The 26840-nt window shown below is 46.8% G+C and overlaps 1 protein-coding gene across 3 annotated transcripts; it reads right to left on the bottom strand.

Annotated features, from left to right (window-relative positions):
• Nucleotides 1-413: 413 nt before the first annotated feature.
• Zbtb43 (zinc finger and BTB domain containing 43) lies at nucleotides 414-19460 on the bottom strand. 3 transcript variants are annotated; one of them, XM_052724307.1, is made up of 3 exons: nucleotides 19328-19458; nucleotides 14329-14386; nucleotides 414-5395 (listed from the first exon to the last, which is right to left on the bottom strand). In XM_052724307.1, the coding sequence occupies exon 3, from the start codon at nucleotides 5370-5372 to the stop codon at nucleotides 3969-3971; it is 1404 nt and encodes a 467-aa protein (XP_052580267.1). In that variant the 5' UTR covers nucleotides 5373-5395; nucleotides 14329-14386; nucleotides 19328-19458; the 3' UTR covers nucleotides 414-3968. The 3 variants fall into 3 exon arrangements, with proteins under 3 accessions (XP_052580267.1, XP_052580268.1, XP_052580269.1); XM_052724308.1 differs by lacking the exon at nucleotides 14329-14386 and having other exon boundaries at nucleotides 19328-19460; XM_052724309.1 differs by lacking the exons at nucleotides 14329-14386; nucleotides 19328-19458 and adding an exon at nucleotides 10643-13829.
• Between the last annotated feature and the right edge of the window lie 7380 nt (nucleotides 19461-26840).

Raw genomic sequence — 26840 nt, 5'->3', positions numbered from 1 at the left:
AGCTCCTGAAGGCCGGAAAAAGGCAGGGGGATAGGACCACTTCTGAGTTTGGGGACAAGGAGAGGGTGTGGCGCCAAGCTTCAGTGGTCTGGAGCAAGAGGAGCTTGGCCATTGCCAGCCTGCACCTAGAGGAGGCAGCCAGGTGTGAGTCCCTCAACCTCCCCAGCAGCCCTCCCAGCCCAGCATCTCCAATGGCTCCTGACCAGAAGCCAAGGCAGAACCCAGAGGCCAGTCAGCCTCTTCCCAGGGGGAGGAGGGAACCAGGGAGCACTCAGAATACCTGACCCTCCTTGCAGGTGGGTTTGTTACTGAGACGGGCCGCTCACTGCTCTTGTGACCAGCCTATGTGGCACAGCCTTAATCCCAGGCTACAAAAGCCAGAACCAAAACACGAGTGAAAAACGGAACACAACTTTGTACAAAATGGACAGGTAACATTTATTAAAACGTGTCATACAAAAGGGCATGGTCTCTTCTATAAGAAGAAAATATTAAACAGTAACATTCAGTTAAAACCACGCTGTACACCGAAGACAGCCATTTCAGAAAGAACTATTTAACTTCTGCAACACAGGCGGTCCACAAAGTAGCCATGATATGCACCTAATGACAATCTGTTTATCCTCCCATGGTTCTGTGGCCTAAGAGTCACCTGACTTGCATAAATAAGTTTTCTGGAAGAAACATTAGGAACCTCATAAAAAGAAAGGCAGCAGCAACTGACAGGACACAGGCTCCAAGCAACATTTAAAAAGAAAAAAAAATCACATTTGCAGAGGTGTTCCAGCATGTTCCCACAGGGTACTATCAGTAGAGATTGGCAATTAGAAACTAGTACCTTTAAATATGTAAATAGCAGAAGAAAAAAAACAACAACAGAAGAAAAACCAAAGCAACCCTGGATTCATTGGATAAAGTTAGTCACCAGTCAAAGCAACCTAAATCACAGGAGGCCGAGGGCAGCCCTTGGTGCCCAGCATTCCCAAAGGATCAGAGGTCAGCGAGCAACCACCTCATAAGCTTCACCCCGGCCTTGGGGACCCTGCTGCAGCACAGGTGCCTGTTTCTCACCCTCCCTTCCACACCAGTCAGGGTGTGCCATCCTCTGCAGCATGCAGCTTTCCCGACAGCTACAAGCCTGTCCAGGGTCAGCTAGTTCAGTAAATACCCCCTGCAATGGAGGGAACGCTTTAGGGCAGGCTCTACGGACCTGGCCAGAGAAGGTGAGCTATAGAAATCCAAGGGCCATGGGTCAGGGCTCAGAACAAGGGCACACAAGGAGCCAGACCATGCAGCTCACTGAAGTGTGCATCCAAGATTGAAGGCATGGTGCATGCAGACTATGAAATGCAACCAGCGGGGCCTGGAACCCTTTCCTATAAGGACTGGAGAAAAACCAGTCAAGGCTCAAAGTAGAGAACAAACACCCTGCTGGTGGGCCACTGATGAAGTCCCTGAACACTGGACTTTGTACAAAAATGTACAGTGCTGTCCACAACTATTCAAGCTTGTCTGGAAGGGTGAGGCTTTCCTAAGGCAGTGGTGGAGACCAGTACTACAGCAGGGAAGGGGTGCCGGGAAGGCCCTCTACTGGGAAAGGCAGGTCAGAAGCCTCGGCTCTAATGCCTAGACCATGGTTACTCCTCTGCCTCCTGGACCGAGGACACCCCACCTATTCACAAAAGCTTTGTCACCATGCATGACAAGGGCACTGGTTCAGCACAACCCAAGGACCCGGATGTTGCCAGGGTACTCCTTTCCCCTCAGATTCGTCTCCACAAGGGTCCTAGCTCTCACATGAAGAGACTTCAATGGACGACAGCTCAACAGGCAGAAGGCATTCTGTGAATACGAGGGTGGGCAGGGTGCAGAGCAGCTTCTGACAACAGAGCGCTTTAACTGCCTCAGGGTAGAAGTTACTAGAAGCTGAAAATACTTCATCCTCACACATCTAAGGGTCATCCCTAAACCCTCTGGCCTCTCCCGTGAGAAGACTAGGAGGCATATGAGTGTGGCCATACAATCCCCTCTATGTGCTTCCAAGGTACATAGAGAGGACTCTGCAGACAGACAGACTTCCAACACTGGGAGAGCATCTGAATGTACCAAACCACTAGGAGGTAATATCTAGTTTCTAGGTTTAAAAAAAAAAATCTACATCTATACTTAGAATAAAGTCTTAAATACAAAGTGCTTTTATATGCCAAGATTGATACAGTGTTCGTAAATAGATCCCTGCTTCACAATCTTGATCATAAGCATTTACTGGCGAGTCCCTATTTTCTTTCCCCTTTCCAAACAAAGGTCAAAGGTGAACCCCTGGTGTCAGAAGCCTTATGATCAGAAGCCCTTGCCAGAAATGTCTGTCACGTTAGAGAAAGACAAACTTTAAAAACAAAATTTCACCCCAAATCCAAGAAAAATAATTTTTATTTTAAGGAAAAAAAAGTTTCTACTTAGCAGTAATAGACCAGTAAGTTTATGGAAAGACGACACGGGAGCAACACCTGTCCTACTGTCTAGCTAGGGGACAATTTGACACAGCCTAGCGTCATCTGGGAAGGGAGTCTCAACCGCGGGACCCAAATCAGAGTGGCCTGTGGCGCCTCTGTAGCTGATGGTCTTGACTGTCAGTATTCAAGTTCCTGTTGTGACTTCCCTCAGGGATGACTGTGGCACAGTAGTGTAAGCTGACATAAACCCTTTCTCCCCCAGCTGCTTTTGGTCAGAATGTTAACACATTCCCAGTAGCGAAAAGCAGTCTAGACACATACCCAGCAAGAGCTGCAGGCCTATCACACGCTTAAAAGCCTTCTGAACACCAGACTTCTTTCCACCCTAAAACACCCGACTCCAGGCAGAACAGGCCTTGAAGGGCGGGCGGCCTTCCTTCCCTTAGTGGGTGTAAATGTGTGCACCTTTCTCTTCGACTAGGGAACATGATCTGGGGATGATATTACTTGATGGAGGACTCCTTTCCCGCTCTGAACTCACACTCCGGGTCCCAGAAAGAGCTGACGGTGTTGCTCAGTGCACCCTCTAAACAGCACACCCCACACCTGTGTAGTTTTGAGACTTTTCTAAGTTGCTGCCTCTGTCGACTCTCACTCACTGAGTATGGGGGTGTCCCGCTCTTAGCCACTCAGTCTGGCTAGGTCCCATGAGCTGTGGTCCCTGGTTGACCCTTGTTGGGAAGCACCATGATCTGGGGGGGCTGGGGGGACAGGACACTGCTGTATGTAAAGAGTCAACTTCAGGCTGGACATCTAGCCCAGATGCCACCATTAAATGAGGGGGGCAACTAGAAACACCTATGTCTGGCACCCAGAGACTTAGAAGGAGACCCAATGGTTCAAACCCAATCAGAACTAAACACAAACCGTGGTTTGTCAAGTCTGCAGCACTATGACATGAACCATGTCACCTGTCCTGGACTCGGGTCTATCTAACATCGCCAGTTTCAGCTAGAACTTTAGAAACTAGACTTGAAAGAGCTCTGTTCACATCTAGCCCAGGAGTCAGGCTGCTGTAGCCTCGAGGGAAGTAGCATCCAGTGATGCACTACCTAAGTAAAGCCCCAGAATCCCTGTAGCCACCAGGAGAAAATAAACTGCAACGTGACCTCAGGGCACTGAGTGAGGAAAACTGCTGCCACCTGAGTGAACTGGTGGGTCAGTGTGCCACCAAGTCCACCGCCTCAGTCACGTTGCCTGGAAAGGCTGCTTGCCAGCTGGGCACTGGGTGAACTTATCCCCATCATCCATTCTAGGCCAGGACCAGAACATATAAATTTGAGGAATTAAATTTTTTAATTGGCCTACTTAGAGCTGGTCTTTCAGAAATATCTTCCTTTTTTTCTTTTTAAGCTTCTCTCATAATAGCAAGTGGCACGCATCATCTGTGCCCAGATTTGCATTAATTACCATAGTTTATTTTTGTGCATGCCACTCAAGGGCCAGACCCTATTTTTAGTTAGCCTCAGTTGTATTCTGCTCAGCCTTTGCAGCTTCATAGGACTTGGTACAAGAAGTCACATGCCTGTGGAAACTGTCCCTCCACATAAATCTCTTTGCACAGATATTACACTCATAGGGCTTTATGCCTGTATGAATTTTCATGTGGCCCACGAGATGGTGCTTCATTTTGAATTTCTTACCACAGACACCACAGCCATAAGGGCGAAGACCGAGGTGCATGCTCATGTGTCGATCTCGCTGACTCTTGTGTGTGAAACTTTTCCCACACTGACAAGGATACAGCTTGTCAGTGGCTGAGAATCCTAAGTGGGACGCCTCTTCTTTTATCCCCGTCACCATTTCAATATTCTCACTGTAGCCTGCTGCGAGGGCAGCCTCCTGTCTGTGCCCAATTAGATTCCCATCCAACCTTTCTCCGGAAAACTCTTCCATGGAGGAGCCATAAAAGTCCACCTGTTCGTCATAGTTGCTCTCCTCTGCTTGCTCATCAAATTCTGCCTCCACTTTCTTCTCCACAATCTGGAAGTCCTCCTCTACTCCCGAAGGCTGGACCAAGTGCTCCGTCTGCATGGTGTTGACGGACTCAGTGACCTGGTGTTCGTCATAGGCCGCGTGCACATCCATGCCCTCACAGGCCTGTTCCAGGCGTTCAGGCTTCACGTGGATCCAGCGTTTGTGAGCCATTATGCTGGGCTTGCTGTACAGGGGCCGGGTGTAGTGGAACTCAGCGCTGTCACTGGCCCCTTCCTCCCCATCCTGGCTGGCCATCTCGGTGCTCAGTCGGTCATGCTCTGTGGAGGAGTTACTGGGCAAGTACTCTTGCTCAGTGAGCTGAGATGACAGCTCATCTTTGGTACTCTCCTCTTCATTCTCACCATCCCTTAGTTCCTGTGCTTTGGGGAAATCAGCATGGCCCCCGGAGCCCAACTCAAAGCTCTCTACCAGGCCATTGTAGTTACTGCTACTGGGAGACTGGTGGTCATTGCCGTGATTTAGCTTCTGACACAGGACGGTGGGGTTCCCCTCCAGAACCTCAGTGCACTTGTCTACCACATGCCACATCTGGAGGAAGCTGGCTGCTGTCAAGTAACTGACGATCTCTGGAGCAGGCATCACAAGGCGTCCTGTGTAGCTGGAGAGTAGAATGTTCTCAAACACTCTCGGGTTCATCACATCAGGCAGGACAATCCTCCTGCTGTTTTTCAGGAGGACTTGGTCACAGAAGTAGGGTGAACTGGCAGCAAGCACAGCTTTGTGTGCCCGGAAAATGTGGCCTTGGACAACAATGGAGACGTCACATAGCTGTCCTTGTTGGCGCTGCTGGTTCAGTTTCTGCAGAATGGTGCTGGAAAAATCTGGAAACTCTACTCGAAAAGAGTTCGTTCCAGGCTCCATTTCATCACCAATCTTGTTTAGTGCTGCAAGAGAAAGAAGAGTCAGCGTGAACTCCAGCCTCAAGGAAGCCCTGTCTACCCCATGGCCCAGCTCACCAAGACAAGTCCAGTCCATCAAGTCCTCTAGCCTCTGGGCACTCATCCACAGGAGTCAATCCCCAGAGAGGCCTGGAGGTTCAAGAGTGCCAAAAGGAAGAGCCACCCTCCCCCCCAGCAGCTCTTCATTCTGTCCCATCTGTGGGTGAGGAAGCAGAATCCACAGTGAATATATCTGTGAGCATATAAATCCCCTAAGCAAAACAAAGCAACTATTTCTAATAAAAACAAACATGATTCTTATCAAAATAGCTTAATTGTAATCCTCAGACTCCTCACATTTACTAAAGAAAAAAAAGAGGAACAACAGAAAAAGAACTGGGGTGGGGGTGGGGGGAGAATGTCTGCTTAGCATGTATGTCTCTGGGTTCCATCTCCATGTACACTCCAAAAGAAAAGAAAAAAGTGAAGAACTGAATTGTGGAAGATGGAAACACCTATGCATTTCTTCAGACAGAAATGAACCGGGTCACAGTCCCATAAGCATGAGGACAAGTGTTTGGTTCCCCTGGACCCAAGTAAAAAGAAGGGTCTGGCAGCTGACGGCTGTAACTCCTAACACTGCAGGGTGAAGACAGGAGAATGACCCCACCTCAGCTCTTGGGCCAGCCAGTCTAGCCAATCAGCTCCAGATTCAGTGAGACCCCGTCCGAGAAATAAGGCGGAGGACACAATGACGACTTATGTGCCAATGTGGACGGAAGAGCAGAGGTTGACGTTACTCCGGGCTGGCCACCCCAACCCCAACAATCCACCTATCTTCTTCCCAGTGCTGGGGTTGAACGCGTTTGCTGAGCCATCTCTTAAGCAGTTCTTAAAAATCTTCCTAACAACCCTTGTGTCATGCTTCGATTCCTCAGAAGTCATTCTTGAGTGACAGGAGAGGACAAGTGAAGAAACTGAGGTGTTCTTAAGAATCACTCTGTTTAGCCGGGCGGTGGTGGTGTACACCTTTAATCCCAGCACTCGGGAGGCAGAGCCAGATCTCTGTGAGTTGAGGCCAGCCTGGTCTACAGAACGAGATCCAGGACAGCTAAAACTGTTATACAAAGAAACCCTGTCTAAAAAGCAAAAACAAATAAAAATATAGTTGCTCTGTGTCAAATGCGGTACACTATTTTCCATGAAGTTTTGCTTTGTTGTTGTTGTTTTGAGACAAAGGTCTCTCTCTCTCTCTCTCTCTCTCTCTCTCTCTCTCTCTCTCTCTCTCTCTCTCTCTCTGTAACCCTGGCTGACCCGGAACTATGTAGAGCAGGCTAGCCTCAAACTCAGAGACCTGCCTACCTCTACCTCTTGACTGCCAGGACTAAAGGTGTGCACCACCACACCTGGCTCTTCCTCTTCTCCCAGGCTGGCTTTGTGCTAGGTGAGCGGGCTGTCACTGAGCTCCAGGTCAGCCCTCCACTGTGTGGCAAACGCAGGGCTTGGTGTTCTTAAGTTCAGTTATTTTAAGCGACTTCCCTGAAGTTAAAAGCTTGTTCTAATAGAGAGATGAATCCAGGTCAGTGTTAACTCCAAAGCCTATGGCTTTTTTTCCCATAGGCTTTTCACGTCACCCTGTCTCCTCCAATGAGACCAGAATGCTGGATCAGTCATTAATAGTCTTTAGATAAGACAGTGCTTTTTGTACAGTGTTTCTCTGTGTGGCCCTGACTGTTCTGGAACTTGTTCTGTAGACCAGGCTGGTCTCGAACTCACAGAGATCCACACCCCACACCCCCCCTACTCCGTCCCCACAGGTGTTCTAGTTTGTAAAGGAAATGCAGACCATGTATTTGCATGGCTGACAGGTGTCCGTGTCGATGTCAATTCGGAGCGCAGTCTGGGCTGAGGTCATCTGGGCGGAGAGGGTCTAGGTATTTCTGCCCACAACAGATTTTGGTTTGCAAAGGGGAGAACAGTGCTAGACTAGAAATCAGGAGTGGAGTATTACAACAGCAGCTGTGTGTGAATGGGGAATTGCTGCTTGAGGACAGACGCACGTCCAGATCAGCTCTGGACTCCCATCTCCCATTGCCCTGATAACACGAGGACTTTGAGACAGGGAAGAATCACAGCTGCCCCCTTCCTAAGGATTCAAATGCCATATGAAAGGGAGGAGGGAGGAGGTGTCAGGGCTTAGTTGAGCCATTAAGGACAAGTTACTACCTCTTGTTTTTTTGTTTTGTTTTGTTTTTCTGAGATAGGGTTTCTCTGTGTAGCTTTGGCTGTCCTCGAACTCACAGAGATCTGCCTGCCTTAAAGGCGTGCAGCACCACCACCACCACCGCCGCCGCCGCCGCCGCCGCCGCTCAGCTTAAACATCACCATTCTTGTTTGTTTGTTTGTTTGTTTGTTTTCTGAGACAGGGTTTCTGTGTAGCCCTGGCTGTCCTGGAACTCACAGAAATCTACCTGCCTTAAAGGGGTGCACCACCACCACCACCACTGCCACCTAGCTGAAACATTACCATTCTTATGGGGTTTATAATCTGTCAGAGGACAAACATACCCAGCATGTCATTCAAGCAAAGCCTGAAACCACCATGAGAAGAACCCAGGGTGGGGTAGATTATGGTCACAAGGTCCTATCACTATGAAGTTTGGAGCCACCAGACTTGGAGACAGGCTCTCATTCTTCTCACATAACATGTTTTTATGGAAGTAATACAAGTGATATGAAAAATGAGCTGAACTCCAAGATCTTAGAGAATGGTGTGAGTTGTGAGTCACAGGCTTGAAGAAATCAGAGCTACTGAAGATGGAACCTGGGTGAAGAGACAGATGCTGCCCTGACCAGCAACTGCACTTCCTGCTCCAGGCAGTCCAGACAATAGCACCAAGCTCCAGAGAACAAGAATGCCCGGGAGTCTGGGTGTCTACGCAGCCTAGAGCCATCTGAGCGAAAAGCCTTGACTGAGGAAAGACCTGAATCAGATTGGCCTTGACTATCAACTGCTGTAGGAGGGCCCAGCCTATTGTAGGTGGCACTGGGAAGGAAGCCTTGGGTTGTATAAGCAACTAGAAGAGCATAAGTCTTGAGCCAGAGTGAACCAGTAAGCAGTTTTCCATGGTTCCTGCTTTGAGTTCCTGCCCTGATTTCCCTTCCTGATTGGAGTGTGACCTGGTAGTGTAAGCTGAATAAACCCTTTCCTCCCAAGTTGCATTTAGACAGTTTTATCACAGCAACAGAATGAAGCTACAACACTGAGTTTCACCATCAAACATGAGGACCGAGGCAGCACCAAGTGTGTCAGAGTAAGACGTTGTGAGGTCTCGGACTAATGCAGGAGGAAGTCTGAATTTGGGACTAACTGCAAGGCTTCATTAAATGTAGTCTACACTTGAGTAATAAAAATAGTGTGTCGTCTAGAAAACAGAGGGAGACAATGATGGGATTTACAGAATTGGGGGGCAGGAAGCTCCAGTACTGTGAGCCTTACGTGCTACCATCAAGAAAATAAAGAGACCACACACAGAATGGGAGACTATTTGCATAGTACTATGAATAACTTGTACGAGTGCATACAAAGCCTACAGCCAGTAGTAAACAACCCAATAGAAAAGAATGGACAAAAGATTCCAAAAGGCATTTCTCCAAAGAGCAAGACCCCGATGAACAATGCTCAGCACCATGTGGGCTGGAATGCAGCTAGCTCGGGAGAATGCCTGTCTGCCATGTGCAAGGTACCTGGTTTCAGGCCTAGCACCACACCTTTCCCCATCCCTAAAACAATCAAAACTACAAGGAACCCTTTCCTCACTCACTAAGATGGCATGAAAAGTAAGAGGCATTAACAACTGTTCAGTAGTGTCCCATGGAGACAAGAACCATTATACACACTTGCTGGCAGGCATGGAAATGGTTTAAAAGCTGCAGAAAGGGGGTTGGGAGCTTCTCAAATGGCTAAACAGATGTAGCCCAACCATTCTACTTTTGAACATATGCTGAACAGAAGAGAACACATGATGTCCATACCAAAGCTCATGCATGACTGTCCATAGCAGCACTATTAAACAATAAAAGCGTGTATCAATCAATGACTACATAAAACATAGCACATCCATCTAAGAGATCTTACTAAGGCAGTAAGAAAGAACAAGGTGTCAACCAGGGAGGGCCCGGCCTGGAGACAGGATGATAGAAAGGAAGCAGGGCTGGGAATTGCTGGGGTTATACTCAGCATCATAAAGAGCAAGAGAAAGGAGGAGGAAGAGATTAATGGGAGAGGCAGAATATGCAAAGAGAAAGAGGGAGAGGGCAGGAGGAGAGTGGACACAAAGGACCACATTTCCATCATTCCATTACAAAAGACACATTCAAAACAAATTTAGAAAGTGGATTAGTGACTGCCAGAAACTAGAGATAGAGAAAGACAGGGAGTGATTAACAATTGGGTATTTTGTTGGGCGTGGTGGCACACATCCTTAATCCCAGCAGAGGCAGGTGGATCTGTGAATTTGAGGCCAAACCAGTACAAAAGCAAATTCCAGGACAGCCAACACAGAGGACAGGACAGAGCAACACAGAGAAACTCTGTCTTAAAAAAACCTTAAACATAAAACAAAACAAAGAAAAAGCAATTGGGAATTTTTTTATGGAGGTCAGAAATTCTGCAATTCAGTTGTGAAGGTTATATGCTTCACACATGCTAGGCAAGCATCTTTAGGGCTTCATCTCCAGCCCATGAACGGTTTTTCTTAAATTATTTTACAGATTACAATTTGTATAATATAAATTATAATACAAGGGAAAACAAGGTACCAATGTCAGTTTGTTTTTTTTTTGAGACAGGGTCTAGCTATGCAGCCTAGGAAGACTCTAGTCTCCATTCTCCTACTTCGGCATCCGGAGTGCTGGCATCACAGGTGTATGCCATCATGTCCAACTGCCAATGCCAACTGTGAAGGTTTGTGGTGTTTTACCTCCAGGCAGGACATAATGCCATTTTGGAGTAAGAAATAACCAATAAGCAAAACCACACAGTGATATTCCCCAGCACATGAATGAGAGAGGGTCCAAAATCATCACTGGGGATTCTAGCTATTACTCCCTCATGCCCCACAAGTGAACGAGGTGAGAGGTCAACTGAAAGGGGACTCCATAATGCTGCTTCCTTGAGGTCATTATCCATGCTGGGATGGAGCTCACCCATGGTCCTGTAAGTAGCCCCTCACCCACACTCTATAAGCAAGCTCAATGAACTCCAAGTTGTACTTTGGTGGTATCGTACTTTGCTCTGTCCTTGGTGCCCTATCTGGGATGAATAAACATTTGTTCGCATCTCCCTAGGAAAAGTTAATGCAACACAGGGTAACTAGGAAAATGTCATCATTAACAGAACAGTAGCTGCTTATTAATGTATACACAAATACATATATAAGGATGTACACAAACACAACTGTCTCATAGTATCTGTGGGGGTTGGTCCTAGGACTACCCCTCAAACATCAAAACTCTGAGATGCTCAAATCATCTGAAGAAAATGCTTGAATATTTACAATGCCACCTACTCATGTCTTCAAGAGTACTTTAAGATCTTAAGACCACTCCTAATCCCTGACATGGTGTGTGGACAAGTGTCAGACTGCACTGCTTAGGAGAGGGCAAGAACACACGAGCAATACAGTTGCATTCTTTTTTAAAAGATTTACTCTATTTATTTATTTATTTACTTATTTTTAGTTTTTCGAGACAGGGTTTCTCTATGTAGCCCTGGTTGGCCTTGAACTCAGAGATCCACTTGCCTCTGCCTCCCAGTGCTTGGGATTAAAGGTATGTACCACCACTGACTGGCGATTTACTATATTTTTAACTATATGTATGTGTGGGTCTGCTGTGGGATGGTCTGTATGTCAAATGTGTTGCTGATTGGTCAATGAATAAATCACTGATTGGCAGTGGCCAGGCAGGAAGTATAGGCGGGACTAACAGAGAGGAAAATAGAGAGAACAGGAAGCTGAGTCAGGGAGACACTGCCAGCTGCCATGATGACAAGCCGCATGTGAAGATGCCGGTAAGCCACGAGCCACGTGGCAAGGTATAGATTAATAGAAATGGATTAATTTAAGCTGTAAGAACAGTTAGCAAGAAGCCTGCCACGGCCATACAGTTTGAAACCAATATAAGTGTCTGTGTTTACTTGATCGGGTTTGAGCGGCTTGGGACTGGCGGGTGAGAGAGATTTGTCCTGACTGTGGGCCAGGCAGGAAAACTCTAGCTACATGGGTCTATGTGTGTGAGTTTGTGCATGTGAGTACAGGTGCTCTTGGAGGCCAGAAACTGATACTTGACCCCAGGAGCTGGAGTAACAGGCAGCTGGGAGCTACCCAATGTGGGTGCTGGGGACTGAACTCTTCTCTGCAAGAGAAGTATTTGTCTTAATGACTGAGCCATCTATCCAGCCCTTCCTAAATATTTCCCATCTGTGAAGGGTTGACTCCTTGGATGCAGACTCCAGAGACACAGAGACTCTGCACACAGCACTTCACATTCTCTACCTCATTTGGTCCTGCTTACAACACTTGGTAGTTATTGTGACAAGACCCAGAGGACAACCTAGTTGCCCAAGGTTGTCTACTGGGGAGTGGTGAGATTTAAGCCCAAAGCACATATTCAGGCCAATCAGCGTCTGAGGGGTGGGGTGCAGTAGGTTAGGAAGGGAGGTAAACACGAGCAAGTTTCACAAATAACCTAAATAATCCTTGTTTTGAAACAAGGCTTCATTATATTGCTCAGACTAGCTTCAAACTTGGGGCAATCCTCCTGCTTCAGCCTCTTTCTTTGTTTGTTTGTTTTTTTTCGAGACAGGGTTTCTCTGTGTTGTTTTGGTGCCTGTCCTGGATCGTGCTCTGTAGACCAGGCTGGCCTCGAACTCAACACAGATCCGCCTGGCTCTGCCTCCCAAGTGCTGGGATTAAAGGCGTGCACTACCACACTAGCTCTAAGTAATCCATAATTTAGATTATGAGCAATTCATTAATAAACTCCAGAGCATTTGCCAACTTAAGACTTAAACCAGCAATTTTATATGTCATCTTGCACATAATTGTAAAACTCCAATAGCAATGGTTTTTCTAAAATAATTACACCAATCCCAGCTCATTCCCTTCATCATTCATGGAAGCTACATGTATAGCTTTTTGTTTTGTTTTTTTGAGACAGGGTTTCTCTGTATAGCCTTAGCTGTCCTGGAACTCATTCTGTAGACCAGGCTGGCCTGGAACTCAAGAGATCCTCCTGCCTCTGGGTTGCTGATTTTAAAGGCATGTGCCACCATCACTCACCTGTTTAATGGTTTTTTAAAGCAGAAGAAAAGGGCTGGTGATAGGGCTCAGTGGGTAATGGGGCCTGCTGCCAAGCCTAAGACCTGAGTTCAATTCCTAGTATCCACATGGTGGACGGAGAGAACTGGCTTTCCCAAGTTGTTCTCTGACCTCCACATGTTGCAGGTATAGGCCCCCACACACATACAAAGTAAATAAAAAAGTAATAAAAATTAAAAATAAAATCAAAATAAAGCAGAAGGCAAAGGGCCTTCCATTGAAGACTCCCTGAAATAGACTGCCTCTAACTTCCCTCCCATGCTGATAAGCTGAGCAGTAGCCACGGTTTATTCTTCAGCTGAGAAAATTGTATATCAAATCTTAGACACCATTTTAACAGGGACTAAACACCCTAAAAGCACAGAGACAGCGAGGAGACAGGGAGGCAGACCTACCATCGCCTATACTGAAGCCCTCCAGGGATGTCTTAATCAGAGCATATGTTAATTTGCATGCTCACTGTAGAAGGCACATTTAAGCACAGTAAATGTTGCTTTAGGAAATTTAAAGTCTGGCACAAATGTAGAAAAATACCAACACCCCTTGCCTACCAAATTCTCTTAGTCAAATGCTTTGCATCCACAAAACACAGTCTATAAATCATGAGCCCTGCAGAGTCCTTCACAGCTTACTCAGTTCTGAGAGTAAAGGGAAGCTCACAGGCTCACAGGCTCACTGGCTCACATGACAAGACCTCCTCTGGCCACACAGTTCAGCAGGTGGTGGGCATCAGAAGTGTAACTCCAACTCTAATACATTTCTAAGTAAAAAGTGATCATTTGGCAGAAATTTCTCTCTAAAATTGAGGGCCTTATTAACAGAAAGTACCATGGTGACTAGCCCTAAAATGTGCAGTATTTCTTCTTCAGAGGAATCTGATCTAGCCCATTAATAACCGTGACAAGATGTTAGAGAGAGCACTGGCCGCTCTTCAGAGGACCCAGGTTTGATTCCCAGCACCTGTATGGCAATTCAAAGCCATCTCCAGTCCACAGGGAATTTGATGCCCTCTTCTGACCTCTGTGAGCACTAGACACACATGAAAACAAAACATCCACCCACATATATAAATAATTTTTTTTTAAAGATTTATTTATTTATTATGTATACAGTGCTCTGTCTGCACGTATCTCTGCAGGCCAGAAGAGGGCACCAGATCTCATTACAGATGGTCGTAAGCCACCATGTGGTTGCTGGGAATTGAACTCAGGACCTTTGGAAGAGCAAGCAGTGCTCTTAACCTCTGAGCCACCTCTCCAGCCCCTAAATAAATTTTTAAATTAAAAAACAAAACTTAAGCCGGGCGGTGGTGGCGCACGCCTTTAATCCCAGCACTCGGGAGGCAGAGCCAGGCGGATCTCTGTGAGTTCGAGGCCAGCCTGGGCTACCAAGTGAGTTCCAGGAAAGGCACAAAGCTACACAGAGAAACCCTGTCTCGAAAAACCGAAAAAAAAAAAAAAAAAAAAACAAAACTTGACAAACTACATTGTTTTTGTTGATAGGAAATTATTACAATAAAGTCTTAAAAATTACATTATTAGTACATTTGTAGCTTACTCAGTGCAAAGCTGTATTCCTGGTGATGTTCCTTATGCCATGGCCATCAAAGAGCAGTCTGAATGAATAGAAAAACAGAATGCATTTCTCAATTTTGCTTTAAATTAAATCACTGATTTCTTTTTTCTTTTTCTTTTTCTTTTTTTTTTTGGTTTTTCGAGACAGGGTTTCTCTGTGTACCTTTGTGCCTTTCCTGATCTGTCTCTGTAGACCAGGCTGGCCTCGAACTCACAAAGATCTGCCTGCCTCTGCCTCCCGAGTGCTGGGATTAAGGGCGTGCACCGCCACCACCCGGCTAAATCACTGATTTCTAAAAGGAAAAGGTACATTGAAAATTTAAGATGCTGGGTTTAAGACTGTTCAGTGGTTAAGAGTTCCTGCTGCTCTTGCAGAGGCACTCATGTCAGGTGACTCACAACTGCCTATGACTCCAGCTTCAAGGGACCCAGTTCTTTCTTCTGGCCTCTACAGGTACCTGATACACATGGCACTGGCGCACACACATGCAAATAAAAATAAATATTATAAAAAAGAAAGACTTTAGGATGCCTGTGCCAGTCTTACACATGTGTTTCCCTGATGAACACTGAGGAGCAGGCAAAAAGCTCATTAAGACTGCTGCTGTCCAGTCGATGTAGTGCCCACCTGTAATCCCAGAATTGAAGGGCTCCAACAGGAGGCTTCATAGTGAGTTAAGGGTCAGCCTGAGCTACACAGCAAGACTCCATCAAAACCAGTTTAATTATGAACTTTCATTCTAGAAGCTCTTGGCTTGGCTGCTTCTATGCTATTTTAAAATAAAATTTTATTACATTTTAAGTTGTTTTCCTGTGTCGTGCAAAAGCACACAGCACACGGAGGTCAGAAGACAATTTGCTGGAGTCAGGCTTCTCCTTCTACCACATGGGTGCTGGGATCAAATCCAGGTTGTCAAACTTGGCAATGTTAGGCAGGGTCAGACCATTTTGTACAGCTCCTCCACCTTGGCTGAACTGTGACAACTCCTCTAACTCCTCTAACAACTTTAATTTTGTCTCCTGAACTAAAGCCATGTGTTTCTATCGATTCTTGCCTTCCTGTCCAGGAATGGCCTGCAGGAGAGATGCTTACTGGTCACCTAACAGTCTTAGTTAACTGACTACTCATCCGATACCAGCAGCAATCACCAGCTGCAGAGCCAGAGAGAACTGTCTCAATCTACTTCCCTTCTCCTTTCCTCTAAAACACATAAGGAACCCCCATTCTGCTACATGGGCCCAAGCTCTCATCAGCCCCTGCCATGCTGATGACTTAGCTATGGTATTAAATCTCTCTTCTAGAACATCTCTTACCCCAAAGAATAATCTGCCTCAGTGTACCCCTTGATCTTCAAACCTTTTATAATGGTGTGGAAACCCTAGAGAAGGCTCCAGTGAAATGGTTGCTCTCTGGGACCCCTCTACCCTTGTTACTGCTTTCTCTCCATCTAACTCTGGCCTCCACTCCTTTCCACTGAGGGATTTTTCTGGTTTTCTGGGAGCTACATCCATGTGTTGCCCTTTTCCCAGAAAACCCCAATACCGGGTCAGAGTGGTCCCTGGGCTTGGGTCAGGCTCTATTGCCTTTAAAGCAGCCGGTGAGTTACGGACACTTGCTTTCCTCATTTTACTGTGAGTGTCACAACTCTGGAAGGAAGTTCTGCTAGGAAAGAAAACTGAGGCAGCATGCTGTCTAAGTCTGCAAGATCTTGAGACCCATTTGGAGGGTTTTAGCGAGCTAATTGGGTCAGATAAGCAGCCCAACAGAAGCACCCATTTCTTTAAAGTTTGGAACTTCAGCTGGGTGTGGCAGCCCACACAGGAAATCTAACTCCTGGGCGGTGGAAGTAGGAGGATCAGGAGTTCAAGGTCATCTCACTGGGAGTTTCAGGCTACAATAGACAGTATATATGTTGCTTTTTTTTTTTTTTGAGACAGAGTTTCTTTATGTACTCTATATAGGCCTTGCTGTCCTCAAACTCAGAGAGATCCATAAGCCTCTGCGCCTCCCAAGTGATGGATTAAAGGCATGGGCCACCACCTAGCTCATATATTGAAGTTTTAACAGCAGTGGCTACTGAGGTAATGGCTAAGGCACTCCTGAGAAGATTAATGTTTCTGGTGACACAAAGAATGATTCCATATGGAAGAACCATGGATGCAATTCTAAGGTAGACAGTACTTAGATGAGTGGGACTCCGAATGTTGTTAACAAGTTGTTGTTGTTTTGGTTTTTCAAGACAGGGTTTCTCTGTGTAGCCCTGGCTGTGGTGGAACTCACTCTGTAGACCAGGCTGACCTCAAACTCACAGAGATCCACCTGTCTCTGCTGGGATTAAAGGTGTGTGCTACTACCACCCATTGTTGTAACAACTGGGTACTTTAACTGATATATATATTTGCTTATGTTTTTCCTTGTATAAGAGTGTGCGCCGGGCGATGGTAGCGCACGTCTTTAATCCCAGCACTCGGGAGGCAGAGGCAGGTGGATCTCTGTGAGTTCGAGGCCAGCTTGGTCTACAGAGTGAGTTCCAGGACAGGCGCAAAGCTACACAGAGAAACCCTGTCTCGAAAAACCAAAAAAAAAAAAAGAGTGTGTATTGATTTTATTCTTTAAAACTCTTAAGTTGGGGCTGGAGAGATGGCTCAGTGGTTAAGAGCACTAGCTGTTCTTCTAGGGGACCCAGGTTCAATTTCCAGCACCCACATGGTAGCTCACAACTGTCTGTAACTCCAGTTCCAGGGGACCTGACATCTTTTTTTTTTTTTTTTTTTAGGTTTTTCGAGACAGGGTTTCTCTGTGCAGCTTTGCGCCTTTCCTGGATCTCGCTCTCTAGACCAGGCTGGCCTCGAACTCACAAAGATCCGCCTGCCTCTGCCTCCCAAGTGCTGGGATTAAAGGCGTGCACCACCACCGCCCGGCGGGACCTGACATCTTATTTATTTTTTTATCCTGGCATAATCAGACTCCAGATGAACCAGGTTCCTCTGGAACATCAGTCAGTGCTCTGAACTGCTGGGCCATCTCTCTCCTCTGGGATCTGACACCTTCACACAGACACACATGCAGGTGAAACACCAATGCACACAAAACAAAAATAAACAATTAAAAAAAATCCAAACTCTTAAGTCAAGCCAGGCGGTGGCTTGATCACAGCACTTGGGAGACAGAGGCAGGTAGATCTCTGAGTTCCAGGACAGCCAGGAAACCCTGTCTCAAAAAACCAACAAAACAAAAACCAACAAAAAACCAAAACAACAACAAAAGCCCCAAAAACAAAAACTTGAAAAATGAACTTAAAGGTGGGCAAGATTTACAAAACAAAAACAAAACAAAGCAAAAAACCAAAAGCATAGCTTATGAAGAAATAACAGACCATTTTCTTCTCTAATAAAGGAATTATTTTTCCAGCCTCACAAGTTCTCTGCATGTCAAAGGAATGTGTTTCTCAAGTTGCTTCTAGCGAAAATTTTTGCACTGATTCCAAAGGGGAAAGGAGGGGACGTAGGTGGGAAACTGCTGCCACCAGATTTAAAGCAACCCAGGGCCGGGACTCCTTTTCTAAGCCTTTAGCTGAACCTGCTGCATCGACACAAGGGATTCAACTGAATGTTCCAAACCAAGTTTCTGAACGGCATTGTGGAGGTCTCCAGAGTACCTTTTGCGGTGTGTATATAGTATAAACAGCACAAAACTTACCACTGTAACTACTTTGTGTACTGTTGACACTATATCATTCACACTGTTGTGCACAATCCTTTCTAGAATATTCTTATTACCTCCTGAAACTCCGTGCACACTCAACAACCCGCCACCTGACTCTAGCATTTGATAAATTGTTGTTTCTGGTCCTGTCTATTCCAGAACTCCACTCAAAAGTTTTAAACGATGTTTGTCCCCATGTCTCGCTTACTTCTCTCTGGTAGTAATCTGGAAACAAGCAGGGAACGAATTCCTGTTAGGTTTTTACAGTCTTCCCTTAGCTGCCCCTTAGAAATTCTGCCACCGTGCTATGGGTCTCAAAAGCAGATCTCAACCTGGTTCTTCCTAAGCCTGTAGACACGGTGGCCTGGTTAAACGGGGCTGTTTCTCACAGTCCTGGAGGCCATCTGGGGTTCCTGGAAAGAGCAAACGACTGTACAGAGCTGTGCAGACCACATGGAAGAGAGGTTCAGGATTCACTAGCTGCCTAACCCCTGAGATGGGCCTTCAGTCTGAGGGCCAGGAGCTCCCGACACTTTGTTAGGTTGGGTGACACCTGTCAGAACTGAAGCCAGACTGTGGTCGGGCCACTGAAAATGTCACCCGGGCGGGCGAGTTTCACGGGGTCATGAGTCACCTTCCATGGCTCAGAGGTCCAAGCAGGACCCGCCCTGCCTAAACAAACCCAGTTGGGAGGGAGAGAAAAAAAGAACATAACATTGGCAGAGACAGAAAAACACACGAATGGTCAAGAAGCCAGTGTGACATCCGGGTCCTGAACCAGAGAACGGCCTGAGGAGCAGAAGCAGGGTCAAGAAACACTGAAGCAAGGTGAAGACAGAGATAAAGACAAGGTCCAGAGACTGTCAGCTCCAGAGACACAAAGTGGAGAGAAACTCCAGCTGACAAGAGGCCAGGCTGGGGAACAAAAACAGGTGACAACGGAGTGCCAAAGAGGCGAAACTCAGAGCGGCGAGGTCCTCCCTCGCGGCGTCCGCTCGCGCGTGGGTGGCTCGACCCTGAGGTCGCCCCGCGGGCGGATCCTCCGAGCGCTCCGTCCCGCCGTGCACCTGCCGCGGGGTGACCTTGGACAGGAAGTCGCTTGGCTGGCCCTGGAGGCCTCCGGACTCCGAGCCGGGCGCCCGGGGCGGCGGAGTCGCTCGCGCAGTCCCGCGTCGCGGCCGCCGGGGAGAGCCCGCGGTGAACACCGGCGTCCCGGACACTCGTGACCCCGACCGTGACCTCCCGCGCGGCCGCCAGCCTCCCTACCCCGCCGTACCTGCCGACGGCTCCGCGCTCGCAGCTCCAGCCCACCGGAGCGTCCAAGCAGCCCGCACCAAGGCCTTATTCTCCGCCGCCACCGCGGGGACAGCTTCCGCCGGAGCCTCCCGCCCCCCGGAAACGCTTCCCGGTCCCGCCCCCGAAACTGCCAGTACTTCCGGAGGCGCATCGGCGACGCTGTGGTGTGCGCCTGCTCTAGGAGCTCCTTTGGGGCGGGTCTTCAGGAGAGCACGCTGAGGCGGCCAGCGCCTGCGCAATAAGATCTAGCGCAGGTCACGTGTAGGGACACAGTCCCAGGTCTAGGAGAGTTATCTAATTTCGAGTTCGAAACTCTGGAACTGCGAGCTACTTCAGCGGGTAAAGGCGCTTGCCGCCTGGGTTCTGTCCTTGGAACACACACGGTGGAAGAACTGACTCTCGCGAGTGGTGCGCTAACCTCCACAGGCACACTGGCTGTAAGCATTACCGCTCAGATGGAAAGGGATGCTGGCAGCCAGGAGCCCGAGTACCACAAGTCACTGTACGCGCAGCAGCTTACAGCCCTGCTCCAGAGAAAGGTTTCCCCGGTGGAACAGCTCTGCCGGCTCTTACAGTTCGGCTCAGGTCCCCCGGAGTGTAACAAACAAGAGCAAGTCCTGCTCAGCTCTGCTCCCGCTCCGTTCCCACGAAAGGACGCTGTCACCCAAACCTTGTTCAAGAGATTAGGTGGGAAGAATCGGGGAGGGTAGCTGCCTCTGCCATGGTGGAAAAAGGCAGCCATGAACTGAACAGGCACAGAGTTTATATAAGGCTTCTTAAAGGGAGGGGTTTTCCCAGGGTGGAGATTTTCAGGGTGGCAATTAGTCGGATTTCAATCCCTGAGCTTGGACAAGCCCAGAGATTGGCTGGATTTTGTGCTCAGGGATCGGTTGGTTTTTGTACTGAGTTGGTCAGGGCCAGAGTGTGTTTCTTTGGCTCTGGTTTCAGGGCCAGGGTGTGTTTCTTTGGCTAGCCCTTTTACCCTATAATGGCAAGTGAGAGCTCACCCCTACTAAAAAAAAAGTAATAAAAATTCAGGCTGGCTTTGAACTCACTATAGCTCGAGTTGGTCTCAAATTTACTCCTGCCTGCACCTCCTGAGTATGGAGATTGCAAGGATGTGTCCCCACAGCTGGTGTAGGGTGCAGACTCTTGTTGGACCAGATGTTACTGTCTATGTTTTAGATGCGAACTTCCAGTTTCCCAGCTGTGCGCCTACTTCTTGGGCTCTGGAAGATAAGAGTATTCAGAAAGGAGGCTGGGACTTTCCAAGAGAATTATACAAAAAAATTCTGGGGAGGGCTGGGGAGATGACTCAGCGCTTAAGAGCACTAGCTGCTCTTCCTGAGGACCTGGGTTCAATTCCCAGCACACACGGTGACTTACAGGCTCAGTAACTTCAGTTCCAGGGTTTCTGTCGCCCTCTTCTGGCATCCACTGGCACCAGGCAGGCAAATAGTACACAGACATGTATGCAGGCAAAACACAATACAAACAAAACAATTTTCAAAAGAAATTCTGAGAAACAAAACCAAAGAAAACAAATACTGAAGCACAGAACTGCGAACAGGTGCAGAACATCTTGCTGGGGGGAAAGATGTGGGAGTTGAGGGAACGGCTGAGTGGGTAAAATGTTTGCAAAGCGTTGCAAACCTGAGGAGCAGAGTTCAGTCCCCAGAAACATGTAAAAATAGTAGGTGTGGTGGCAGGATTTCAGTCCCTGTGCTGTGGAGGAAGGGATCGGTGAGTTTCAGAACAGGGAGAGAATTTACCTAAAAGGGGTGGATGGTGGGCAGACAGTGTGGTGCACGCCTTTAGTCCCAGCCCTTGGGAGGCAGGTGGATCTCTGAGTTCAAGGCCAGCCTGGTCTACAGCAATAGTTCCAGGACAGTCAGGGCACACAGAGAAACCCTGTCTGAAAAACCAAGAGGTTAAAAAAAAAAAAAAAGGAAAGAAAGAAAGGAAGAAAGAAATGGATGCCATTCCTGAGAATGACACTCAGGTTGTCCTTTGACCTCCTTAACCACCCATATGTCTGTATTCCTTTGACCTCCATAACCACCCATACGTCTGTATACCCGCACATACACGAACACTCATACAAATACACATGCATACAAAAAAATTGGGGCTGGAGAGATGACTCAGGATAAGCTTATTTACAAAACCAACTTGGATTGTGTAGGTAGTTCTGGGTCAACCTGAACTACACAGTGAGACCTTGTCTCAAAAAGCAAAACAAAATAAAACCCCAACACATCTGACAGTCAAGCAGTCAGGAATTGGGACAGTCACTCGGTGTCATATAAAAGCCAGACTCCTTACTTTGCCTGCCTTGGTCCTTGTCATTTTGTAAGTGTTTAATGATGCCTGAACTTCCCAGCTTGAGGTATGCTTGGAGCTGGGAAGAAAATTAAAGTGGCGAATCACTTGAGGAGTCTATCCAATTAGACACTAAAAGACACTTTCCCTGCATTCTCCTGCAGTAACCGCTATGTGTTTTTTCACTTCTATTTACCTCTGTTTACTTGTGGCAAGAAGTTGGTCACATGTCTGTGCCTGATGCAGTACCACCAGCTAATCACAAGATGACCAAGATGATTTGGGTCAAGTCTGAGTCATCTCTTCCAGAAGAGGACAGTCTACCTTCACCAAGTTCAAGAAACCACACCTGCTACCTAAACAAAGTATTTGTTTGACCTAATATTCCCTGTGGGAATTCTTGGAGGCGGTGGAACACTTATCCTTGAACCCGAATAAAAAGGTGTTTTTTGTTTAACATTACTTAATTTATTGCATGTGTATGAATGCATGTGTCATGGTGTGGGGGTGGAGGTCAGAGGACAACTGAATGAGAACTGATTCTCTCCTTCTGCTATGTGGGTCCCAGGGACTGAATTCAGGTCATCAGGTTTGGTGACTTTACCTAAGTCATTTCACTGGCCCCAGAGTAGTTTATTAAAGATATTTAAAAGACAGACTTTGAGAGAGACAGAGAGGCACTTGGGAAAAAAAATAAGACATACCAAGAGCATGGGGGATTCTCACTTTATTGTCTCACAATGATCATATATGGGACTTTGGTGAATTTTGAAGTTGTTATCTTCAAAGAATTGATTCCCAAAGTATACCTGACAGTGTTAAAATTGTGTGTAGGTGCCTGTGGTTGCCAGAAGAGGGCATTTGATCACCCTAGAGCTGGAGTTACAGGCAGTTTTGATCCTGTACCTCCAACATTTGGTGCTGGGAACTGTAGTGGGTGGTTGTTTGTGCCATGCCCTGAAGCACCGCCCCAGTGAGGCAGCAGGGAGCAGTTAGGTACCTGCCCCTTGGGCGTGGCCACCAGGGACCCTTAAACCTGGGGTGCTCTCTTCTCTTCCTACCTCGTGGTCTTGGATGCTGGTGCGGATCAAGGCAGAGCTCTCCTGAGAACTGCGTTGGACCGTGCCCCACTACTCCAGGATTCTGTAACTAACTCCTTTATTCGGGTTGTGAGTTAACACCCAAATAAATTCCTTTGACCATCAAATAGACTCCGTGGATTAATCCCATTAGGAAACTGACCCTGGGTCCTCTGAAAGATCAATAAACTCTTTTAACCACCGAGCTGTGTTCATCCCCTTAAGTTAGTGTTTATTTGTTTTTTGTTTTTTGTTTTTTTTTTTATTCTCTGTGTAGCCCTGGCTGTCCTGGAACTTGCCCTGTAGACCAGGCTGGCCTGGAACTCAAAGCTCTACCTGCCTCTGCCTCCCAAGTGCTGGGATTAAAGGTGTGTGCCACAACTGCCCGGCAGGTTAGTTTCATTTTTAAAGGCCATTTAAGTTGACAGATCCCTCTATCCACCCAATATGTCTAATGTTTGCTTGTAGCCAAATGTATTTCCAACTGATAAACCTTTCCAAACATCAATATTAAAGAATGTGATTTAAAATTTTGACCATCTTCTAAGGCGATTTGTAGTGTGTTCCAACAGTGTATTAAACTTTAGGAAGTCTATTCTGTTTAGCTAAGAACCTCAATGTGTCTTTGGTCAGCAAGGATCAGCCTGGAGTAGTTTCAGCATAAAGGGATCCAGAGGCAAAAAGCAGGTCTATCAGGTAGCTATTATTAAGCAACCCCAATGTGGTGGATGACTATAATAATGTGTTCACTGATTTGTGGACAAGGTCTTTTTTTCTTTCTTTCTTTCTTTTCACTTTTTTCCCTTTTTTCTTTCTTTCTTTCTTTCTTTCTTTTTTTTTTTTTTTGGTTTTTCGAGACAGGGTTTCTCTGTGTAGTTTTGGTGCCTGTCCTGGATCTCGCTCTGTAGACCAGTCTGGCCTCAAACTCACAGAGATCCACCTGGCTCTGCCTCCCGAGTGCTGGGATTAAAGGTGTGCACCACCACTGCCTGGCTTGTGGATAAGATCTTAAGTAGCCCAGGCTGGCTTCAGACTTTCTATATAGAGGAAAATGACCTTGAACTTCTGATTCTCTTGCCTCTGCACCCTGAGTTCTGGGATTATAGACATCATCATGTATAGACATGCATCATCATGTCCAGTCTATGTAGTGCTAAGGATTGAACCCTCATGCATGTCAGGCAAGCACACTACTAGCTGAGTTACAACCATATATATGCACATATATATGTGGTTATATATATTTATCATATATCATATATGTGGTTGTAACCCAGCTAGTTATATATGTATATGAATACACACACACACACACACACACACACACACACATGCACACACATCTTGAGCTGTGTCCATCTGAGCCCAGCTTCTCTCTGCAGGTGAGACAGGTCCACTCCAAATGAACTCATTCAGGCAGACCCAGGCTAAAGGGACAGCGACTGTCTAGGAGCTGCTCTCCTCATGAGTTTTCTTTGCTAATATTTTAGTGTCCAATTCAAGCCAAGATAAGTCTAAAGTCAAAGGGTGGGGAAACGTATTCTACTTTTGTTGTTGTTTTTTTTTCAAGACAGGGTTTCTCTGTGTAGCTCTGGCTCTCCAGGAACTCTCTCTGTAGTCCAAGCTGACATCAAACTCACAGAGCTCCATCTGCCTCTGCCTCCTGAGTGCTGAGATTAAAGGTGTGCACCACTAACGACTGGCTCACATTCCACTTTTTTTTTTTTTTTTTTTTTTGGTTTTTCGAGACAGGGTTTCTCTGTGTAGCTTTGCGCCTCTCCTGGAACTCACTTGGTAGCCCAGGCTGGCCTCGAACTCACAGAGATCCGCCTGGCTCTGCCTCCCGAGTGCTGGGATTAAAGGCGTGCGCCACCACCGCCCGGCCCACATTCCACTTTTAAAGGGAGAAAGGACATAGTCCTGTCACAACAGGCATGGACACAAGGATGTGTCGGGACATATTGAGAACAATCAATCAGTTCACCCTAAGCTTCCATGTTATATCTGTGTGAGTTCCTCCTCCATGTACGAAGCATGTCATTAAGGCCTATTTTCAGTATGAGGTGCACTTAGATGGCGTCCAACGTGGTGGCAAGAGTTTCCACCTAAAACCTGAGAAAAAAGATTCTAAAACGGAGCTAAAAACAGTTCCTAGTTGTCTCTTTCAAGTTAGCGGCAGCCTGCCGGTTTGAGCTACTGGCATGCTCGACCTGCAGTATGGTGGGAATGAGGCCTCTGCAAGTGGCACATTAAGCTGTGTGGTGGATTTAGCCTTTGCTAGTACAAAACAAAACAAAACAAAACAAAAACAAAAAAAAGGTTTCTGGGCTACACGCTGCTTTGATAGAAGCATAGACCCACTATTTCTGAGAGTTGATGGCTCCCAGAGCTGGCGGAAAATGTATCACCGCCATGTTGGGAAGCTGAAGTGGGCGGAGCCAGCAGTGCCAGCACCATTTCAGGCTTAGAAGGCTGCAGTTCAAAGCAATAGGCTCAAGCTAATATAAAAAAATAAGCCACGTAAAGATGGCTACCACACAAAGAATCTGGATTATGTTCTCTTTGATATTCGTAACTAAAGAAAAACATTTGATTACAAAAGCTGTTGAGTTATGCCAAAATGTATATTTTAAAGGTACCTTGACTTCAAAATTTGGATGTAAGGATATGTTGCTTTGGAAAGGAGGCTCTGCTTTTGTTTCCACAGAAAGCCAGAGGCTATGGATTTGTTCCAGATTAAGATACATCAGGTTTGACCAGCCAAGACCCCCTGAAAGGTGACACCAAGGCCCAGATGATCCAACATCCAGAATGGTTTCAAGGCAACTGGCTCAGACGATACAGCCTCACGGACTACTCCATGATCCTAAAATTTTCTTTGTGTCCCCATGAGATACAGCGCCCCCCTCCAGCAGGAAGTAGTAAGAGAAGCTACGCCCAAATTTCCAAATTATATGTAATTTTACTTTGTTAAGGTTAAAACCTTCCTTTTTGAAAAAAAAAATGGGGGAGGGAAGTGCTGTGGGATGGTCTGTATGTCAAATGTGTTGCTGATTAGTCAATAAATAAAACACTGATTGGCCATTGGCTAGGCAGGAAGTGTAGGCGGGACAAGGAGGAGAATAAAGCTGGGAAGTGGAAGGCTGAGTCAGAGAGACACTGCCAGCCGCCACGATGACAAACAGCATGTAAAGATGCCGGTAAGCCACGAGCCATGTGGCAAGGTATAGATTAATGGAAATGGATTAATTTAAGCTGTAAGAACAGTTAGTAAGAAGCCTGCCACGGCCATACAGTTTATAAGCAAATATAAGTCTCTGTGTTTACTTGGTTGGGTCTGAGTGGCTGTGGGACTGGCGGGTGGATTTGTCCTGACTGTGGGCCAGGCAGGAAAACTCAAGCTACACTTAGAGTGCATCAGAACATCACAGGTAAGGAGAAGGCGCCAAGCCCCTGGCTTCTCCAGCTGGCCTCTTGTGCCTGCTTGTCTAGGCACTTTCAGTTTATACTAGGGTTTAAAAGTCACAGGCAGTCTGCTATGTGACTGAGCCCACATATCAGAAAAGGAGGGAATCTTGAGTCCCAAAATATCCATTAGATAAGGCTTCCCATCTTGAATCAATAGAAAGGGGAAGCTGGGGAGGGGTCAACACTTCACCTTGGGAAGATTGTACCTTCTTGAAGAACTCGGCTAATGAGAGATTCAGGGGGCAGAGAAATGCAATTAGGGATGTAAAAACCTAATAGTTCTACACCAAATCAGCATGCTGGTCTGCATTTTCTCTGGGCTGATGCTTTGGTTAAGGTCACATTGGCCCTCTGAGTCCTAGCACTCTTATTCCGAAATAGGGATCACTTTTCTCATACCCCTGTGAAGCGTATCCCCCAATCCCAGGACTCTTGAAAGTCTCAGACTCAAAAGCCTTGGGAAGCTCAATGTCTGGGTTCTCTTGATCCACAGAATGTCTAGATGTGGTTCAACTGGGTTCCAAGATCTGTGAACGAAAAAGACAAGTTGTCCACCTCCTCCCTCCGCCCTCCACACAGTCCCCCCCACAGTGGTGAGGCTGGAATAATCACAACAAACATGCT

The sequence above is a fragment of the Peromyscus californicus genome, unplaced genomic scaffold (genome assembly GCF_007827085.1).
Source record: "Peromyscus californicus insignis strain IS unplaced genomic scaffold, ASM782708v3 Scaffold_7__1_contigs__length_154581171, whole genome shotgun sequence".
NCBI lineage: Eukaryota > Metazoa > Chordata > Mammalia > Rodentia > Cricetidae > Peromyscus > Peromyscus californicus.
Note: the sequence above shows the minus strand (reverse complement) of the source record. Positions and strands in the feature narration are given on the sequence as shown.

Excerpts from the sequence above, each read along its gene's own strand:
- Zbtb43 (XM_052724309.1), bottom strand. The coding sequence starts at position 10,730 with ATGCGAACAAATGTTTATTCATCCCAGATAGGGCACCAAGGACAGAGC. Across the intron at positions 5,396-10,642 it reads TACAACTTGGAGTTCATTGA|CACTAAACAAGATTGGTGAT; the intron begins GCTTGCTTATAG and ends TTTCTCTTGCAG.